The 22958-nt window shown below is 35.9% G+C and overlaps 1 protein-coding gene across 1 annotated transcript in view; it reads left to right on the forward strand.

The window, feature by feature from the left end:
- Positions 1-22958, forward strand: part of NAF1 (nuclear assembly factor 1 ribonucleoprotein) — a 37227-nt gene that overhangs the window by 636 nt on the left and 13633 nt on the right. The window contains exons 4-7 of the mRNA XM_021709380.1: positions 3-154; positions 1896-2070; positions 15963-16056; positions 19655-19737. Coding sequence (XP_021565055.1) covers positions 3-154; positions 1896-2070; positions 15963-16056; positions 19655-19737 — 504 coding nt within the window. The remainder of the gene's footprint in view (positions 1-2; positions 155-1895; positions 2071-15962; positions 16057-19654; positions 19738-22958) is intronic.

Raw genomic sequence — 22958 nt, forward strand, 5'->3', positions numbered from 1 at the left:
AGGCCACGCCTGTCGAGGAGCAGCCGCCGCAGCTCGCTCCCAGCCCCGTGGCTGGCGGGCCCCCAGCGCCGCAGCCGGAACCGCCTTCCCTCGGGGCCTGCGTGGCCAGCCTGGGCCCCTCGGAGACCTCGGACTCGGACTCGGAATCCGACAGGTCGGGCGCCTGCAGGCCGGAGCGGGGCTGGGCCGCTGGCGGGGGAGGGGCGCGTGGCGCATGTGCCCTCGGGGCCTCCCATCCCCTGTCCCCCATCTCCTCATCCCCCTCGCCGCCTTCCCTGCAGATCGCTGAGCACCTGAGCTCTGCAGGCAGTTCTCACTCCTTCCTGAATTTGGAAGCCTGAAGGGTTCTATATATAGCGCGTGTCGTTTTTAGTTAGACTAGAAAACCTGGGGAGCTTAGATTATTTCAGTAACTACTCCGTTTAGCTTGTACTTCTGTGGTTCTGAGTTTTGTGTCAGAGCTAAGCTTTTTTTCTCTTTTTATCAAGTTTAGGTCTTGTTTTTTGAACCCGGTTAATTAAGAATCAGGAAAATGATTTATTTTGTGTGTTTCAAAGTTGGTTCTGGATAATTACGTTAATTATTTAACACGGGTTCCTGAAATTCGCGAAACAGTGGTATTTAGTGTTATTTTATGTTCTGCAACACTTTATGAAAGCTCCCCCCCCCCACCGGGCCTTGTGTTTTTAAAATGGGAAACCCCTGGGGCGGGAGAGGATGTCAGCATGTGGGATGTTACTAAACAAACCACACTGAACATCGTCTACACATACTTGAGTGTTGAGTGGGTACTGGATGAGTGGGTAAGATAGACTCGTGGTGAGATGAGGAGTGGAGGAGGCTGAAGGATTTGAGTAGAGGGAGAAGGTATGAAGTAAGCCAGCTATCAGCAAAGTTGCATTTCTTGGCAGTACTGAGGTCACAGTAGAGTCATCTTGAGGGACTTCAGAGTTAATTACTAGGAATGTGAAGTAAGCGGTGGATGATGTGCATTAATTTTGAAGGCAGAGGGGTTATGGAGTCTTGATCCTGCGAACAACTTAGTGTCAGCACACTACTTCTGACCTTTTGTGGGTGATGGCAGAGGGTACCAGGAACTTGAGAAAGTGAGAAGGGGTACAGCGTTTTGCAATGAAGAAAAAGGGAAACTGAGAAAAGCAGGTTGAGTTAGGCGAATGCACTTTGTTTTCTTGTGTTAACTCATCTTGAGTGGTATGTTTTGGTCATTCATGTAAAAGTGACCAATACGTCAGAAGTCAGAGGTGGAGTTCAGAGAGGTCTTGACTGAAGATGCCTGCCTTGATGTGCATGTGGATGACAGTTGACATTGCTGGGGTGGATGAGGTTATCCATGGAAAGAGGACGGCAAGAGAAAGTGACTGAGGATGGGACCCTTAAAAGTAGCACATAAAAGGGTGTGCAGTGGGAGTCAGCAACAAAATTTAAACTGTGAGGAGTACTACTATTACTGAGAACTTCTGTGGGAGTCAAGGACCAAAGGAGTTTTCAGAGAGTAGAATGGACAACATGATTAGTGATTGAGGAGTTCCCAAGTTGTCTGAAGACAGAGAAGAAATTGTTGGCAATTAAGTGGTCTGATTGGGGACTCAGGTGCTGTGCCCTGAACTTCCTTTTTTCAGTGATTTGTCACATGCTTGACAGATGTATGATATGTGAGATGATTGTAATAAGAAGATCTGGGATATCAGGGGTTTTGATGATGTTACCGGTAGATTAAAGACTGCTTTTCTAATATCCTAGTCAGCTTCAAAATGCTAACTTTGGAATTAGAACAGCAATAGCAAACATGTAGTGAAGTCAATTTCCTAGTTGAATAATCTTATTTTAATACCATTATACACTGGACTAAGTTTTAATTTTTCTTTTCCCTACAGTGAATCAGATTCAGATAGTTCAAGCTCTTCCTCCTCCTCCTCATCTTCCTCCTCATCTTCCTCATCGTCTTGTATATCACTTCCTCCAGTGCTATCAGATGGAGAAGATGATTTACAATTTGAGAAGGAAAATAAGAATTTTCCTCTTAAAACAAAAGATGAGTTACTTCTTAACGTAAGTATTTATTTAGCTTTGGTAACTTTAGTTTTTGTGTTTTAAAATATGTTACTGATCTCATTTGGCCTATATATGCTACATAAACTTGAAGTCCGTTCTCAATTTATTGGGCATACCTTTGCCATGTGTTGGCTTTATTATGAAAAAGAGAGGAGTGATCTGGATAATCTCTAAGATTGCTTCTAACTCTGACAATGACAATTGATAATTGTTCTGGTTGGGGCATCAACTTTTTTATGTTGATTTTTTTTTTTTTTTTTTTGAGTTGGAGTCTCACTCGGTTGCCCAGACTGGGGTGCAGTGGCTGCTCCCAGCCACCGCAGCCTCCATCCCCTGGGCTCCAACGATCCTTCCTCCTCAGCCTTCGAAGTAGCTGGAACTACAGGCTTGAGGTACCATGCCCGGCTAATTTTTGATTTATTGTAAAGATGAGGTCTCGCCAAGTTACCTGGGTGGGTCTCAAACCCATGTGCTCAGGCAATCCTCTCATCTTGGCCTCCCAAAGTGCTGGTATTACAGGCTGAGCTACCGAGCCCGGGATGTTGATATTTTTTTATGTAGGTTAGCTACTGTGCCTCTTTTTTTTTAACACGTCAGAAAATTTTGCACAATAACAGCTGAAATTGTCTTTTTAACTTACTGCGTTTAGAGAAGTAAAAAGCGAAATTTTAAGGTTTTTTTTTTTTTTAGGACGCCTATTTACTTGAAGTTTTTGGAGTGGTTTTATTATTACAGTTGGAGAAAACTTGTTTGTTGTAGAATGTAGAATTTACTGAGTCTTAATAGGTTTGGCTTGCAACGCTAACTCTTGTGAGGTTATTTCCTCTTAAACTGTTAACTGTTGTTAGGAAAATGAAGCTAGTCTGGTTGAAACTTATGACCCAAGAGGAAAATCTTCTTAGAATTTCAGAATGTAGGCTATATTACCACATGTTTTTTCTTCCATTCCCATGTGTGCTTTTAATTATTATGAATTCTTTTAAAAAATTTAATAATCGCCAATCATAATTATAACACCTAAATTGGTGAGATAGTGTAATACAAATTTTAAAAAATGTGAAGACCTACAGACAAGACATTTTCATGATTGGATTCTATCAATCTTCACTCTGCTTGTAATAAGAAATTTCTGTCGCCTTTGTACTTTACGCATTGAAAACCTTTGGGTTTGTATGCAGCTTCATTAGCAGTTCATGTCTTCATGCTACAGATGTTCTGATATCTTTTAATCGTCTTTTTACACAAAGGCTCTCATAACTATCTTCTGAAAGTAGTAGGAAACTTGTTTGGTCTTACTTGTCTGTATCTTGATCACCTATCTACATAAGTTTCATCTTAGAGTGTAAGAACCAACAAAGAAAAGACCACAGTACTTTTACAAATGTCTGTGTATCATTGTCTTATTTATCTTATTAGGTGTGAAATTCTTAACCTTAAGAATCTCTTGAAATTTAATTAAGTTCTTAGCATATTTGTTTTGGTATTTTCCTGGATAGAGTGCCCATATTTTCATCAGAAGCTTACAAAGGATCTGTGGACACAAGAAGCCAGGGACCACATCTTTGAGAACTGAGTTTATATCTCTTCTTTGTAGCTCTCCATAGTGCCCAGTAGAGTACTTTACAGATAGTGGTTATCAGGCAAAGGTAAAATATGTGATTATAGAATCAGGTGAATAGGAACCTTATATTTCTTAATTTTCTGAAGAGATTATTGCAGCATATCTGCCATAAACCTGATGTTATAAGTAAGACCAACCCAGTGTCTGCTCCAAGTGTCTAGTGGAGGGAGACAGTAGATATAGCAGAGGCAAATAAGTTTAACTGCTATTAAATTGTTTAAGTGTATGTGTGACTCCTAACAGAAAATCATTTTTACTGGGAAAGAATGTTGTTAGCTTTTAAAACTTGGGACAGTAGGCTGGTCTGTTCCTTTATGTGACAGTTTCAAGGGAACTTTGGGAAGGATGGAAGAGGCAATTAGAGACTTTATTTTTAAATTTTGGATTCTTAATTATTTTATATGTACAAGATAAGAAAGAAACTTATTAGAAGCTCCAAGTCCTTCAGACCACTCTGCTGCTAGAGATAGGTAGAGGAATGATGAGTTGTGCCCTAGAACTCTAGCTTAGGACTCTGAAAGAACACATTAGACTCCCTTCAGGGTTTCAGCTTTAAAGTTCAAGGGAAAGGAATGGCTTGTTCCTTAATAAAAGATAGTATGGTCACAAGTGCTCAGTGTCTTCAACATTCTGCCTCTTTTTTTGTTTGGTAGGACTGGCAATTTGGCCACCAGCATTCCTGTGGAAAGTCATGGAGAGTACTTGCTGGCTTACCTGGGGCCTGGCACGCAGCCCTTTTTTTTTTTTTTGAGTTGGAGTCTCACTCCATCGCCCAGACTAGAGTGCAGTGGCCGCTTCTGGCCACCTCAGCCTCGACCCGCTGGGCTCTGGCGATCCTTCCGCCTCATCCTTCCAAGTAGCTGGAATTACAGGTGCGCTACCACGCCCGGCTGATTTTTGATTTATTGTAGAGATGAGGTCTTGCCAAGTTGCCTAGGCGAGTCTCGAACCCGTGGGCTCAGGCAATCCACTCACCTCAGCCTCCCAAAGGCGCGGGATTACAGGTTGAGTCACCGAGCCCGGCTGGCACACAGCCTTGAACAAATCATTGAGGCTAATGGAATGGGTGTTGGAATTGTTTTGGGCATGAGTCACACGTCACTCCTATTTGTGTGGGCAAGTGTGTAGGAGAGTGTGAGGAGAGCATGTGTAGGGAAGTGAACACTTTAAAGAGCACGTGGGCTAGTGCGAGAGGGTGGAAATGCATAGGAACCAGTCGACAGAAAGAGAGTGTGAATATGTGTGTATTATAAGGAGGGTGAGGTGGGTGTGGTATCAGCCCTGCATAAACCACAGGAAAGGGAGGCTTCTATTTCTTCCATATGGAGATGCTGGGTAGACAGCGATAATAATTATGCTCTGTAGCAGGAGAGAGGGAAATACTTGGAAGTGGTTATTGTGTGTGACTTATGTTGGAGTCTTGTGGTTGGTTGTGAGAAGCAGAGACTCACATTACCTCAAGAGAGCCCCGGAGATTCATTGTAAACAGACTTGGGTTGGAAAGCTACCCGAAACTAAGACAGCTATTAGGCTAGTCATGCTGTTTCTTTTGTTTGCCTCTTAGTCTCACAGTTCTCTGAGTGTCATTTTATTCCTTCTTTACTGACTAGCTTCCTCTGCTTGCCTGTAGATTTTTCTTTAATTCTAGCTTATACATGGAGTTCTGTGTCCCTGTGTCCCTCCAAATATGGCGTCTTTTACTTTCAGCTTTCCCATGAACTAGCTAATTAGTGTTGTATTTATTCTCTTTTGGGAATTTCCTGTTACTTAGCTTAAATTTGAGTTTTTAGGAGAATAACAGTCCACTTTTTCTGGGAAGTGTCCCTCTTATGCTATAGCTAGCTCTAACTGGTGTGACAGTGCCATTTTGTTCAGGACTCCTGATATATATCACTTGGACTCTTAGGCAGAGGGGGTTGAGTATCTTAGCTAGATGGAGCTGCTAGCTCCATGCAGTCTGTTTACCTATTGACATGCTGAAGAAAATTGATGAATTATTCATTCCATGTTGTCTTTGCTAAAAGCTATGAATAGGTTAAAATATACCAAACAATTAAAACCAGTTTTAGAGTTTGTGCTGAACCTCCAGGGATCTTTAGGACAAAGACATTTCCAGTTTATGTCCAACCTCTTTCTGAAGTGTTTCGTCTTCTAGGCAGTTTCCTGTTGTCATTCAGGCATGCTAAGCTTAATTTTTACCTCCATTTAGTCTGCTCCTCAATCAGGAATGTTGCCTCTCTGAGTCTCCCTCTTGAAATCTCTTCCATTTTGGAAAGTTAGATCCCAGTAATCTAACTTTACTCTAATCATGCAGGTCTTTTAGTTATAGGTGTAGGATCTACAGTGAAGTAACTTGGTGATTGTTCTTTTAGAAACCTTAGAAAGATGCAGTTTTTCTGTGTTTTTGTTTTGTTTTGTTTTCTGTTTTGAATTGTCATTCCAAGATTTGGCTATAACCCAATTTTTTTTTTTAAGTGAGGATGTGGTGAGGTGGAAGAGAAAAAAGAGGGATTAGTGAGCTATAGGGGCACTGAAAAGGGAGAGTCTTAATTGGCTCACATAATGTCACAATTATATAATAAGTTAAATTTAACCAGGTGGAAGTGTTCTTTAAAACATAAACTCTACTTTAATGTAGAGAAGGTTTCTGTGTAACCTACATGCTAACTGTAGAGCAGCATAGATCTTACGGCTTTGAAACTACATTAAGCCACATAGGATTTATTCAGTGTTCCAATGAAAAATTTCCTCAGCAACTTATGCCCTGAACTCTTCATTCAAAGCAAATGTAATTAAAATTGTAAAGTTATAAAAGACATTTGGGATTGCGATATTCCAAAGTATTAATCAGAAATGAGTTTTATCAATTAGTATTCATTGTTTTCTCTTCTGAAAACCTGAAAGACTTCACATAACATTTTAAAATTATGATCACTGTGTATATGGGGATAATAAATGAATAATACTTCAAAAGGAATAATATTGTGCATTTAGGCATATAATGTAGCATAACCAAGAAAAAAAATTAGTGCTTATGGGAAATTTTTGGAGGAAATTTAGCTTTCATAATTTGCAAAGTGCTTATTTTATATGATAAAGGAAGTGCAGCATGTGGTTGGGTTGAGTACATTATATTGTCTTTCTGGTCCTGGCAGTGAAGACACATCCTAAAACTTCCTGTCATGAGCACATGGAAATACCTAGACTACTTCAACTGCTTAGACGTTGCAGTGGACTATTTCATGCCTATTTGATATCCCATCATTTATAAAATTATATGGCACCTTGGTCTACACTTAATAATTATTGATTTAATATTTTATTTTCAAGGCCTAACTTGGTTTTTAAGTTTTGTCCTAATTGCAGGCTTCTTTCAGTGAAAGCTTTTTATGACTATAGGTATAGTTGGAACTATTACATTCTATTTTAGAATACACTTTGATGGCACTTACTAACATTCTTCTCAAAATGCCTGTTATTTAAAAAATGGTTTACATACTGAAAAGGAGATCACTTTCCATGAATATTCAGTGCTCTTCAAGAATAACTGATACTCAGGTTTTGTTTTTTTTAATTAAAATTTTGTACTTCATTGTACAGAATTATTTCAATAAAGCTTACATGGGGCATGAACAATTCCTTAGACATCAGATACTGTTTTGTTCAGTAGAGTGTCCATATATGTCCTGAGTATATACATGCATAGTTATTATTATACAGAAACACTCCATTTTTTAGATTCCCTCATTCCCCAGCAGGTTTTAATAAGTGAATTCTGCTGATTGCTTTAGGGGCTAAACAGAAGTGACTTAAAGAGGAATATGGCTAGAGAGTGAGCATACACACTTACACTGAAAGCAAAGTAACACCAGAGAGTGAACAACTGAATGTCAGGTGAATGGTACTTCACATAAGAAGCCATAGGATGGAATGTAAGGGGTCAAAGAAGGCCTTATGACTTGAGCTGAGATTGAAAGATGGTTGGTAAAGGTGACTAGAGTGAGTGGATTTTCCCAAGAAAAAGTCCAAGTCTGTCACATGACATTTTTATTCCTAGTGTCTGTTAAATAGTAGGGGTTCAGTGAGTGTTTATTCATTTATTATCCATATAGCTAATATTGTCAATTTCAAAATGAACACTTTTTCACTTAACATTTCTGAAAAATTAGGGCTAATCTGTGGCATTTTACAGTTATTTGGCTTTTATCTTAGTGACATATAAAATCAGTGTCTTAGAGCTGATGAAATACGAACTCCTCAGTTAACATAAAAGATATGCTTAGAGTTATGTGCATTATATGAGGTTTTTACCTGATTGAGATGGATTATAATTTTATTTCAGTTTTATACTTATGTGAGTCAGCTTTGTTTCTATGACAGTAATTTTAGGGAAAAACTAGATGAGAATGTATTCATTTAAAAAAGAAAAATAAAAAGACACTTCAGAGGAGTGTTAACTTTTGTCTTTTAATGAACTAGTTTGAGCTGAGTGTATTGTGTCATACACAACAGAGTAATCAATGAGGAGATTAATGCTTATTGGTGATAAATAGTGAACTCCATGGAAACCCGTAAAATTACTCTCCCTGGAGAAGTTGATGAATTAGACTAAATGTTAATGGTCATGGTTGACAAAAGGATACAGACCTAATCCATTTTTTTTCCAATATGTTTTACCAGCTATAGGAAAAAAATAGTTTTCAGTCATGGCTCTCTACTTCAGGGATTGGATCCTACTTTCCAACCATATCTGAAAAGTGAAGGCTCACCTAATAGCATCAGGTAATTGGCTGCCACATGCATGTTGAGTAATATGAGAAAAGTGGTCACGTAATTTCATCCCACCTTCCTCACTTTTCTCAGTTATCCCTAAACTAGAACTAACAAGGATTAATTTTCATTTGGAATCTTTGATTCCTTCTCCCACCACTCTGCTCCCCTTTTCAATATTTGTGAGTGAAAATCCAGTTCAGGGCTCTTTAAATAATTTTGCCTTAGAAGATTATCAAATTAGTGTTTCTTTTTTCTTGTTCAATAACAAGCCTTCAAAAGAGCTAGAAAAGTCAAGGCCATTGTGGAGTATAAATGTTGTCTTCTCAGAAGGTCAGTTTTGACCCATTAGCTCCTTCCATTTTTGCATTGGAAGTTTGAGGTACCCATTTTTTTGGCTGGTATGCCTATAATTTTCAATAGGATGGATTTTTAATGTTATGTACTACTCATTTGAATATTTGCTTAATTGAGTAACTTTGTAGGCCCTAACGATGTTAGCTAATTAGAATATGATAATATTCTTACTACACAGACAATTACTGCTCTTTCATGGATATTCCAAAGGTATAGTTAGGATCTTGCATTTCTTTAATTCCATAGTTATGAGTGTCTGTTATCATAGAATCATAGTAATTATTTTGACCAAGTCTAGTATGTAATTTCTGTATTAATATGCTTTTTTATTACATGCAGTTGAACATTTTTAAAATTGTATAGTTGGCCATTTGTATTAACTATTTAGAACTTTTGCTCAGTTTTCTTACTATTTATAGACAAGAAAACTGAAACCATAAAGTGACTTGTCATATAAGAGGAGAGGAGCAAATTCAGAACTAGTAACAGGTATATCCCAGACTGTTATGTTTTTTGTATTTGTGGAATATAGTTATTTGAAATTCTGATTATTTGGTTTTTGAATGACAGTCTTGTAGCCTGTTTTGTCATGGTGAAGAAAAATGTATCATCTAATGTAAATTTTTAAAAGTTATGTTTGCTTGGATTATACTGTCTCTTTATAAAGCTCTTGACTTGGAATTGTGGAGTGTTGTAGGAAATAAATGATTGAGTTTCTTTAGTTTGTTGAATTTTAGTAGTTGATTTGCCAAATTCTGTGGTGTCTGGGGATTTTTATTTCCATGCAGCCTTTTAATTTGCTAATGATGTGAATAAATGCTTTTCTTGTCTACTCTTTGTTGTTACATATAGAAGTGTTGAATAAATAGGTCCAGAAAAACTGTTTTTTCTGTTCTTTAATTTTGTGTCTGTAAACATTTATAATATTATTTACATGATAGCATATTTATCTCTAATTACAGGTGATACATATCCAAACAGGTTTTTAGTTTCATTTTAATTTGGAGAAATAAGATAGGAATACACTTTTATCCCAATCATCATTTCCCAAGTATAGTATCCAGGTTAGCATTAAGACTTTGTAGTAGGTGCATACTGTTTTAATGTGGTCTTAAAATTATACCTGCATTGATAGCCAGAAATAGATTGATGCTATTAATACCTCGGTGTATGTTTTGTAGTGAAGGGCTCTTTTCACGTGTGAGAATGTAAAGCAGTACTGAGTGATAGATCTCTCTACAGAGATGGGAATGTGTGTATTCATACCATCTTAATATTGTAACTGTTGAGCACTTGAAATGTGACTAGTGTGACTAAAGATCAAATTTTTAATTTTATTTTAATTACATAAGTTTAAATTTGTGTCTAGAATTAGGTAACTAAAATGAGTCTTTATCGTCCACTCATCCTTCTGCAGGGGCTGTAGGGTAATCTGGGCTCATACTTTAATCTTCCTTATCTGCATTAAATCACCTACTTGTCTTTTATTTTTAGTGCCCTTGGTTTTTGCTTATGTGATTAGGGAGGTCTTTCTATCCCAGACCTCCTTCATCACCTCTGCCTTCAGTTTTTTCAGTTTATTGGTATTATGCCTTTTACTTCTGATTCTTTATATCCTATGTGCACTGGCAAAACCATAATGCCCCTCAGTATGTGGTTTGGCCGTTTTTCCCCACCTTATTGGAGTGTATCTTTGTGTTTCTCTTCTCTGTCACATGTATACACCCTTTTCCCACACATGGAAAAGCAAAGTGATTGATCTTTATTTCCTTAAAGGAGATTATGTAACCGAGGAGATTATGTGTCCAAGGAGATTTACCCATTATCATACCAGGGGCAGCTGCTGTGTTATCAGGAAGCCAAGTGTTAATCTAATAATTGTAATAATGTTTGCTGCTGTAAACCAGAGACATCTATTTATCAATCCTAGGCAGTTAAGCCTTTCTTGGAAGCCTGCTTTTTTAATTTTGTTTTTGTGACGGTTGGGTTCAAGTCTTTTTTATTCCTTGAAGATTCTGTGTTGGATAATATTCTTATCTGATTTCTGCTCAGACTGAAAGTGGCTTCTGAGAGTTTTGTTTATCTTGGACTGATGAGGGAGATAAGTTTGTTTAATAAATATATACTAAACACTTACTGTGCACTAGCCATCTTTCTGGGTACTACACCAGTGAGCAAGGCTAACCAGGCCTAGTTAGAGAAATGGACATTAAGTAGATATTCAAAATGTTAGACAATATGAGTTTAGAATAAAGGCAGCAGGATAATTTGATACACATTTACTAGGCCTGGTGATGGTGCAGTACTTGAGATTTAGTGGTTAGGGAAATGATGGTGACATTTGGCATCCATACATCAAGACAAATCTTATATTGCCTTGTTGGTCATGGCAATCCAAGGAACATTTGTTTTGAACTTTTGCAGAGGGTTCATCCCCTTTGAACATTCGAAAATTGTCTCTTTGAAACTGCCAGAAACTTTCATGAAAAGCACATTTCTTGGGTAGTTTCTTGTTGGAGTTTGAGTTATTTTCCCCTTTGTCCTCTTAGCATACTCATTTAAAAGAAACAGATCTGTTGTCCTTTGATTTAGTCTCCCAAAATATGTGCTATTCTTAAAGCAAATATAAACTGAATTGACTTTCAAAGGCAAACTATGTCAGGCTCTCAACTTGGAATTTCACAAGGTTGGTTTTACCTATCTTTTACATATTTTGTATACAGTGGTTAGTTATTTATATACCTTTTATGTTCTGCAAAGTATTTCATGCAAGTTGCTTTTATAGGTAGATCTGTTATCAAGAGGCACCTTAATGCCTTAGTTAGCCTTTTTGAAGGAATGCTTTGGGAAATTGTGCCACCTTAATGCCTTAGTTAGCCTTTTTGAAGGAATGCTTTGGGAAATTGTGCATACTTTCTTATGTTACAAGGTACTAGAATAAACTGGAATTGGAAATACAGTGGCGATCACAGATAGCAGTGTTTATATCTATTTTTCCCCTAAGTTTGGTTCTACATGAAATCAGAGATCCTATACATTTATAGGCAGAACGTTTCATTCTTCAGTACGTAAGTTGGAAACATGATAGCTGCAGGAATTAAAGGAGCCTGTCAGACTCTGTTTTTGACCACAAATAAGTCTCTGCCTCACTACAAAATATTTTGGCTTTGTAAATCTTCCCTTATCCTTCTCATACTGAATGTCTTGTAGTGCTCCTTAGAGCACAACTTCAGGACTTCAGACGCTGTGGACTGAACTGCTCAGCTTGTAGGAAATTATGTTATGGTGATGAAAACACATTTGACAAAGTTCAACGGTCATTCCTGATTTTAAAAACTAGAAAATAGAAATAGATAATACTTATTAAAAAGAACTTCCAATTAAAATGCATTATTATGCTTAACATTTGAAATATTCCTAATAGTGTCAGACATGCCCACTGTCATCACAACTGCTTCTGGGTCCTGAAAGTATCAACCAGTATTATTTGAAAATGAAAGATATTTTGTACTAATATTGAAAAGGACAATTTATTTTACAAAACTGTGGTTGTATAGTGAATATACAAGAAAATCGCTAGAAATACATTTCAACATGGTGTTTTTATGTTCAAACAATACCTTATAAATCATATGCAATACAATAGTTTTAAAAACTAGGAATTTATAATAGCACATAATATATGCATTATCTTGGAATAAGCCTAAGCACTTATGACCTTTACGAAGATAACTATAATGAAATGCAGTGTCAATCAATATTAACACCATTAATATCACAAAATACTTCTAAAGTTTATCTAGTAAAATAAACATATGATAACAGAAAAATTCTTTCACAGGAAGATACTGATGGAGTGGATAGAGGCACAAGCCCTCTTCCTAAATATCAAATCATGTCATGAAAACCACCATAAAATAGTAAAATAGTTTATTACTGACACTGAACTAGATGAATGAAACTGAATGGAGATTTCAGTTAAAAAAAATTTCAATTACATACTTGCATTCAGTATATATTAAAGATTGTTTTCAAATCAATGGGGGAAATATGGTTTGTTCTACAGCATGTGGAGCTAATTGGCTGGCAATTTGGATAAAGATAAAGCCCATCTCTGCCTTATTTGTACACAAGAATAAAATTGCAAATGAACCAAATATGCAAATATTAAAGAAGTGAAGAAAACAAGAGTGAATTTTTAAAATGAGCTTGGCATAGGGAAGGCCAGAAGACCTTTCTAAATGTTATACAAGTTTCAAAAGTCAAAAAAGGAAAGATTGATATATTTGACTACATAAATGTCAAAATACCAGAGGTTCAAACAAATGCTAAAAAACATGCTGAAGTTGGGGGGGCGGTTAGGGAGGTTGGTAAGGGAGTGATTATTAGCTACATTTTTGATAAAGGGCAAATGTCCTTAAAAATCCAGATTAATCTTATAAATTAATAAAAGATAAACCTTTCAAAAATGTATAAAGTTACACAAACAATTCACAACACACATAAAAATGACCCCAACACCTCAATCTTCTTTATTAATGAAGGAATTAAAATTCAAGCAAGATGCTATTTTATGCCTATCAAACTAACAGATTTAAAGTTTCCTTTTCAGTGATGTTAAGGGTGTGAGGAAATTTCTCATACTTAGTGTATAGAAGTGTGAGTTGATATGGTATTTCTGAAAAGAAATTTAGACTGCTAAAATGTATCAAAATTTAAAATGTTTACCTTTTAATTCAGCAGGACCACTTAAAATAATTTGTTACAGGAGTTAAACAAAGATATATGTAAAAAGAATATTTTATTGTGTGTAATGGCAAAACTTTAAAAAGGACAGATCAATGTATCAGGTGACTAGTATATTAAGTTATAGTACACTTATACAGTGGAATACCATAAGTGTTTGAATAAAATTAAATATAGATTTATGTTTTTGTGTAGAAAGATGTGCAGGTTATGATAGGCAAGAGGGATAGGTCCCTTGCATTACAGTATGGATATTTTATTTAAGAAAGAATATTTTAAAGTTACAATTAAAGTTTAGGTCTGCATGGTAAATGTATTTGAAAAATATATAGACTATTAACAGCTGTCTGGCGCTTGGAATTGGGTGGTTGAAAGGAATAAAGTAGGGGAATTTTTGCTATTTTATATCCTGTGCTACTTAAGTTTTCCCTTTTTTAAAAAAAAATATGTTTTATTTTATACTTTAAACAGACAATAACACAAAACAGTATCACAGTTTAGATTTGCATCAAAGCATAATATTGCATGGGTTTTTATTCCTCCCAACAGAAAATACAAAACCAGGGGTCTTTCACTGTGGTTATAAAGCACTTATTTATTTGAAAATAACATTGGTTTTTGTTTTTGTTTTTGTTTTGCATGTGGTCTACCCCTATTCAGTTCAGAGGTTTTTACAAAAAATAGACCAGCAGTTTATTTTTGGAGACTTACCTGCCCTTTCTGCTACCTACATACTCCTAACTTTATTTAACTGATGGGCTCACAGTCTACAAGTAATGAAATTTTTGCTCTAGATCTTTCCAAATGATGGTAAGAACAGATTTTTATCACTGTACTTAAATATTAGCAAATGCCATTCTCCACTTGTAAGAGGTGCTACTCCTGGAACCAGGGTCAGGTGACAGCCATCTCATAATTGCCCTCTAAAATATCTTTAGAATCTTATCTGAATTCTCCCAGCAGTTTAGTTCTCTAATATTACACAAAGTTTGGGGTTTCTTTATCTAGGAACCTCTTTAGAAAGGCTGTTCCATGTTACATATTCTTTAATAGTCTGATCTGACAACTGAACTCCCCTCTCTATTCTGTTACACACATGGACCACTTTGAAACTTCGGTGTTTTGCCAAGATAAGGCTTGCCATGGCTAATATGTTAAAATGACAAATGTACTCAAAAGTACTCAGAAGAGTTCAGGCAGATGAAACAAAATCATTTCCTTCAACACTAGGCAGATAAACTGTAAAGAGGCAAGTTGTTGACTTTCTGTATTGAGTTGGTGGAGACCTTTGGTGTGGCTCTTCCTTAAGTAATCCTTTATCAGAAAATAGTGTGTCTCAGAAGCAAACTATATTTTAGATGTCTTTGGTTAAATGATTTTGTTAAAAAATGACTTTAAGTTCCCATAGGAGTAATATAATTACAAACAATACATTCGTTTGCAGTATATTTTGTATTATGTAAGTTTTTCCATCTTCTCTAACATTTCTTCAAAAGTTATCTTCTGCCAGCTTAACTCATAACATGCCATTGATGAAGTCTTTGCATTTTCAAGCCTTCTTGAGGAAAAACTTCCGAGAGTTAATGTCGTTTGGCAAGGGTCAAGAACAGAAAGCTCTTTTTAAGCTAAAGGCTAAGGTCAGATTTGTTCTTAGATTTCTCTTCAACTTCATCTCTACTTCAATATCTAGTTTCTATAGCAACTGAAATATAGTTTGCAGCTAGGTCAGAAAAGGAAAATCTATAGGTGTAAAGAAATTTATTTTTTAAAACAGAGAATTGTCAGGCAACACCCTCATAGCTTTTATGGGCTGAAACCTGCATTCTGTTTCCAGTAATTCAATATTTGACTGATAGGTATCATTTCCTTTTGTCCTGAAGGGGCCAGGCATTTACCTCTTTTTCACACAGCTCCAGAAAAGACTGCTGCTTCTGTGTCCTACTAATTAATCACATTCATATTAATTAATTAGCCAAATGAACAAGAAGCTAAGAGGGAGAATTTCTGTGGATAAATTATAATTACTAGTAGAATTATTTCTCTTCTAGTGGAATGTCTCTGACTAATAATAGCATCGGGGGAGTGGTTCTTGTTCAAGTGTGATTGGAAAATGTGGAGTAGTCCTTAATGTCTGTGTTCTTAGTCTAAGTGGATTTAAGGTATCTACTCTAGACTTTTTTAGTCATTTAGGTGGTGAAATTTTGGAAGTGGGAGAAGTGCTATCAGAAGTGCCCCATGTGACCAGTAAAATAGGATAACATTAAAGAGATGCTTTAAGCACTTTATGTTACATCTTCAGAGGTGTGCATAGCACTTTAAATGGAAAATATATATATATATTTTAAGTTAAGTTGTTGAAGTGGAGGAAGATTAATGCTTTTTTTAAAAATTATAGGAACTACCTTCTGTTGAAGAACTCACTATTATTCTGCCTGAAGATATTGAATTAAAACCTCTTGGAATGGTTTCAAGTATTATTGAACAACTAGGTATGTACGTAATTTTATTAATAAAAATTATTCACATCTAAACATGCCTAATAATTGAATCATTGACTTTACGAATAGTAAATTTTCTTTGAACTTTGTAATAACACTTTACAAGGGGAGACCAAAAAAACCCAGGATTATCTTTTGCAGGGCGGGCCCCTTGTAGTACAGGCTCCCCCTGCTGGGTGAGTATTCTAGGAATCCATCAGCATCAGTGTACCAGCTGGCATTGTTTGAGAGACTACTTTTGGCTTCATTGAATTTGGAAATTCTTTCTGTGCATTTGCCCCTTTCATATGGATGATTTATGAGTTCACTTGCTCACACTGTGCTGAGTTTTCAGCAGTTTTTGGCCAAAAAACAGCAAGACCCCCTTGCCCCACCCTCCCTATTCATCTGATCTCTCCCTAAGTGACTTTTTTTTCCTCTCTGGATGAAAAAAGTCCTCAAAGGGAAGCATTTTGCCAGTGTGGAAGAGGTGAAACAAAAAATGACAGAAGCACTAAAAAAAGTAAAAATTGACAAGTTCAAAACCATTTTGAGCAGTGGGAAAAGCATCTTGATAAGTGTGTTGCATCAAATGGAGAGTACTGTGAAGGTGACTGAATTTAAACATGTAAGAATAAATATACAACTTTATATACATAAATTTCATTTTTTGGTTCCCCTTGTATTTTTAGTCATTAAGTTTGAAAGAATAAAATAAAAAAAATTTTTTTACTTATACAAAGAATACATAAATACAGTTTCTTTATAAAAATTTAAAAGTCTGTTTTTACTAGCATACTTTCTCCACAGTTGTCTTGGATTTTGTTTATTACCAGAAACTTAGTGACATACAACAGCACACGTGTATTATTAACTTACAATTCTGTAGGAAACAAGTCTGATGTGGGTCTCAGTGGGCTAAAGTTAAGACATCCAGCAAGGCTGAGTTTCCTCCTGCAGTCCTGGGAGAGCATGTTTCCTTGTCTTTTCTGGCTTCTGGAACCTGCCCACACTTCTTGGCCTAGGACTCTCTTTCCATGTAGAAAGCCAGTCAAAGGCCATCTCTCTCTGACCACACCGGGAAATGTTCTCTGCTTTTAAGGACTTTTAAGATTGGGACTACCTGCCCAATTATCCAGGATATTCTTCCCTATCTTAAGATCCTTTAATCACATCTGCAAAGGCTGTTTTGAAAATTTAAGAAAACATATTTACAGGTTCAGGAGTTAGAGGGTCTTTGGGGAAGCCATTCTGCCTACCACCTTTGATTTTTGTCTTGTGAACTTGTAAGTTAGAAAGTTCTGTGATTTAATACCGATGTAAATGAGACTGTTGGATTATATGAGAACTGAATAGTTTAGATTTCTTTAGCCCCAACACAGAGGGCTTTCTTGAGTCATTGTTTTCTACTTTCTCTAAAGTGAAGTTATTGGATTAGGTGACTTGTAAGGTTTTGAAGTTAATATAGGTATAGTGAACTCATAGCAAGGTATGCTTGAGATTAGAACTCAGCCCTGACAAAGTCATAGGACCTTGGACCTAGATCTCCCACCAGCTTTCTTGTTTTACAGGACCTTGGAGACACAGAATAATAGTTCAAGTCAGTAGCTCTTAATAGTTGTGTACTCAGTGGTAGGAATAGCACTTTATATTTTGACCCCTTTCTAAGTATCCATATCAGTATTTTTAAAAATTAACACCTAATTTTGTACTTTTTAGGTTATTAATAAAAATTTGGATTGAAGCGAGCCTGTTTTAAAAAATCATGGTCATTAAATTTTTTTACATGATTCCCAATAATCATATAGAAATACGACTATTTCAAATATAATCAAATAAATAACTATTATGTTTACTAGTTTTTGAGTGATTGTGTGGTATTTAATAATATGTATAGATCTATCAAACAGATAGCTAAGTTTTTGATTATATAGTATGGTGTGAGCATTTATTAGACTTGATATATACAGAAAAATTTTAGGCTATAATATTGATCCTCAAGGAAGATACTGTTTTGACTAACACATCATAATAGATGAATGAAATTCTCAACCTGGTAGAAATAAAGAGCAAATAGTCAAAATCAAAATGAGCACGTTTCTGAAGCATACTACTCTGTTTTTAAAGCTAAAATATCTAATATTATTTGGAACAAATTACCAAAAAAATTGGTATATTAGACAAAAATAATCTGTGAATTCAAATAAGAATTTAAAGTTGAAAAGAGAGGACTTTGGCTTTGTACTCTGCAGCTGTATAAACTATATTGTTTTGATTTGTTTTTGTCTTAATTTGGAAAAAACAAGGAGCTAATTAGATATTATCTATCTAGGTAAAAGTGGAGCGATGTTATGAAATTAATGATTTTGTCCTAGTTCATTTTTTAGAGAACTAATTTAAGAGCCCTTAAAATTTTTAATCAATATATTGTGCAAATTTTATTTGTACCCATCTACCTGAAACTGCTTGCCACCTAGAACGTTTTAATAAGGAATGGTCTGTGGAAACAGTTGTGTTGTGGGAAGAGCATAGGAACTAGGTCTAGTTTCTGGTAATAACTCTGGAATTAGCCTTATGATCATGTTAATGAGGATTTGCTTAAGTCTTTGTTTTCTTATCTTTTATCAAGTGAAGTTATTGGATTAGTTGACTTTTAAAGTTTCTGTAATTTGACGCCTCTGGGAGGTTAGGAAGGACTGATTATTGCAAATGAATTCTGTTAGTGCTCACTGTAATTATCAAGACTTACTCATCATCATCATTCCAAAGCAAATTTACTTCAAAAAAATGTTGCCTCATGATTTGTTACTTTGTGAATATTTAGAACTTAGAAGTACTATTGAAATTAATTAGTATACAAAAGAAATTGAGTTAATTTTAATAATTATAGCTAATATTTTTTCCTCCTAAGTGGACATGGCATTATCTGTGTAATGTAACAGTATTGTTGCTTGTTACTCTGATTTTTGAAGGATTTATTGTGTGTGTTTTCTCTTTGTTGTGGTATATTGATTGTTTAATATTTATCGCACTTAAAAGAATTGGAGATTATGCTAGACCATTGGGATAATGTTTTTGCCTTTGAGGAGGAAAGTTTGATGTAATAATAAAAATTACTTTGAGCTTTACCACTTTTACTTCATCTGTTCAGAGGAAGATAGTTTTGTGAAACCTTTAACTTTTTCAAAGATCAGTAATCGATGCTCTGTAAAAAAAGAATTCTAGAGTGAGAAAGATGACTTTATTCTAAAACAGATGTTTTGTGACTAAATGTGACTATACTGTTTTTGATACATATTGCTTGAGAAAAAAATATACAGCTTGAAATTGTTGACTCTAGTGGGTGATTCAAATTTTCTATAATATATGTATTTTAATTATTTTTTCTTAGAATTGTAGCTTTTATATTAAACAAAAATATGCACAGATCATCTTCTAGTGCTATTTGGTAATGGGTAGACTTTGTTTACCAAAGAGGAATAGTTAATGAGGTAAATAATTCACCTTAAATTTTATTTTAAATTTTGTTGGCATTAGCTTAGATTCTCGTTAAGATTCTACATTCTCTTCTAAGTAAATCTTGAAGTAATTATTTTGTTTTATTTTTCAGTAATAATTGAATCTACGACTAACTTACCTCCAGTTAATGAGGAGACTGTGATTTTTAAGAGTGATCGACAAGCAGCAGGAAAGGTTTGTAAAAAAAATTCAGATCTTACAGATGATTCTGTTCTTTGTTGATTGGTTTTTCTGACTTTGCCTGTCGGTTCTCAGAAGAGTGTATTAATTTTAGTAGATGAACAATCTAGAGCTCTCAAGTTTTGGTACATTTTTTACTTCCTTCAGTATTTTGTGTTGGTCTGTATTGGTGTATTGGTCTGTATTGGTGTAATTACTTTTTGCTGCATGAGTCATTAAATACACAATATAGAATTCTTTCTTACTTTTTGTCAAGTACTCTGCTTGGCAGTGGGTCTACGTAATGAATAAGGTGGTTTCTTCCCTCCAGTCACTCAGCTAAGTGAAAAAGACTTTCCACAGTGTAGTAGCACTTGCCCATTTTTGGTTTGTGTGTCCCTTTGAGTAGTGGTTCTCAAGCTTTTTAGACTTTGACTTCCTCAGACAGAAGCTCAACATGAAATCTTTTTCAACATGAAAAAGATTTCTGTGACAGCGGTAAAGTGTCTACTGTTGACACATTTTGGGGAATTACAAATATGTACACTTTAGTACTTGCTATAGGATTAGATCCCTTTTAACATCTTACTAATGTAACAACCCTGCATGCCCATCCTTAGTATGGAAAGTCACACACTTAACCCAGCAAGTAGGTAATTCTGAGCAGTTAGTAGAGGACAGAAAGCCTTCTAAGATCAAGAATATAAATACCAACCAAGTCTTATTTCCTGGCAATAGAGACAGACTTTTATTCACCTTGGTATTTCCTACAGCAACTAGTATAGTCCTTTGCAAATTATTTTTTCTAAGTAAATGTGTATTAAACACACAAATAAGGAACCAGCTGCTGTCTTTGGAGAGACAACTCACTCGGGTTTAGTTTAGGTGAGCAGCAGTTGGCTTCTTTTTTTGTTCTAAGCAATATAATTAATGTGTACTTAATGAGGAAAAAGCAAGTCTTTTAAACTGTATTATTGGGTTCACTTGTACAACCTTCCCTATTTCTGTCTTTCTCTATTCTTCTGTTCTAACACAAATTAGAAAGGGATTGGTTTTTATCTGGGGCCTGCCACCTTTCACTACCTACGTATATGTTTTAGGTTGACTGACCAGTTTACCCAAGACCAATGAGTCACTTAGGATTGCGAAGTAGTCAGTGGCAGAATTAACGGAGTCTAGAGCTAATATTTTTTGGCAATTTTTGAGAAAGTTTGTGAGAATAAAAAAGACTTGCTAGTGACTGAAGGACGATGCTGTGCCTTCTTCCTTCCAAATATCTAGGCTTACTATCTTTGGTATCAGTGTGGGTATTTGTACTTTTGATTCAGAAGAAATACTGTAATGTAGTGCCAACTCTGTTTACTGTCAGTGCCTATATAGGGAGTTGTGGGTTTAACCTCAGATGGGTTGAGTGAGGAAAGTAATGGAAAATGAGTAGATGACTATGCTGTGAGTCGTTCTCTATGCCTGTTGGCCAACTTTAGGAAAACTAACTTTCTTCCCTGGCAAAAACAAAATATTTCTTGCTGTCCTCAAAGTAGTAGCAGAGAAGAGGGGAGGAGAGAAGAAGCAAAGGAAACATATTTCTTCCTTACTTTCTTAATAAGAAGTGAAAGTATTAAAACTAATATTTTTCCTCGGTTCCTTTTACTTGTGATTTTCATGACTGTTGCCTTTTTCTTTTAGTAACTAACTCAGATGGTTTTAATTTAAAATACCCAACAGTCTGCTAATTAAAATCTCTAAACTGACATTTTTTTAATGCCTTCCACTGCATTCGAATTTTCAGACCTATAAATGCGTGACTAATAATATTCAGCTTGCTGTCATTTAGCTTTTGAAAGGAGTCAGGTAAAAATATAACATTTACACCACTGACTTAAGTTATATGTATAAGCCTACTGGAAAAATTTAAATGTATTTATAAATTTTACATACAATGCTTTGTAAATTTGAGAAATGACAAACCTTCAAAAATATTTTATCGTATATCTAAGCACCTTGAAATGATTCTCCAAAATATTGGCAGGGGTGGGGAGGGTTAGGGAGCATCTGTTAAACAGACCAGTGACCAGGATGTGAAACTGAATCTCTTTTAGATTGTTAGCTTATCTAGATAATAAATTTGTTTTACCTTCACATCCTTGCTTTCCCTTCTTCTCTTCAGTATCAAGAACAATTATCAGCCAAGTGATATTTTACATTCCTTTTAAAATTCACCGAAAGCCTGCAAGGAAGTAGAATTATTTCCATTTTATTTTATTGTATTTTTTTCATATTTTTTTTATTTTTTGAGTTGGAGTCTCACTTTGTCACCCAGGCTGGAGTGCAGTGGCAGGCTCACGGCCACCCCAGCATCGACCTGCTGGGCTCTGGCAATCCTTCCACCTCAGCCTTCCAAGTAGCCAGAACGAGCTACCACGCCTGGCTAATTTTTGATTTATTGTAGATATGAGGTCTCGCCAAGTTGCCCGGGCTGGTCTAGAACTCACGAGTTCAGGCAATCCCCTTGCCTCAGCCTCCCAAAGTGCTGGAATTGAAGGCTGAGCCACTGAGCCCAGCCTTATTTCCATTTCAAAACAGAAAACTTGCTAAAAAGTTACAAAACTAAAATCAAACAAACTTGTGATACGACCCTGATTCACTTCCTTTTCCCCTCCATCTGCCTGCTCACCGATTTGGAGAGGACAGTCTGAGATTTGTATTCCTACTTTGGCCTTTGATCCTAATAATGACTAGTTTCTCTTGATAACTAGTGAAATCTAGTGATGATTTTCTGAAGGTCCCTGTGTCATATTGACACAATGTTGTCTTTTCTCCCATCAGTTCTCTTGGTATTTGTCAAGGTACCTCGTAATATAGCAATACATACAGTGATTGAAATAAGCACATGACCTAACCAATGAATTAGAATTATTTGTCTGTATTTTCTTCTTTTATATTAATGGGAAGTGAAAAAAACCACCTAGTAATTGATAAAAGATAATGCTGGATGGTTGTAGAGGTTCGTTTCCTTTCTTCTTGTAGTAGTTTAGCCAAAAGCTGGCTCATTTGGAGGACAGGAAAGCCTTGACTGATAATGGTCTTTGGAGGCTGTTCTCAGGGTGGCAGCACACTGGTCTCAGCCCTCCACAGGCACAGCCATCCGGCATCATTCCTATGCCTGGAGGTTTGTTGATGCATATCTTGTTACTTAGAGAAACTGGGAGTCACCTAGTCCCTCTTAGGTAATTCAT

This window comes from Carlito syrichta, unplaced genomic scaffold (assembly GCF_000164805.1).
Source record: "Carlito syrichta isolate Samal-C Ts95f unplaced genomic scaffold, Tarsius_syrichta-2.0.1 Scaffold201341, whole genome shotgun sequence".
Lineage (NCBI taxonomy): Eukaryota > Metazoa > Chordata > Mammalia > Primates > Tarsiidae > Carlito > Carlito syrichta.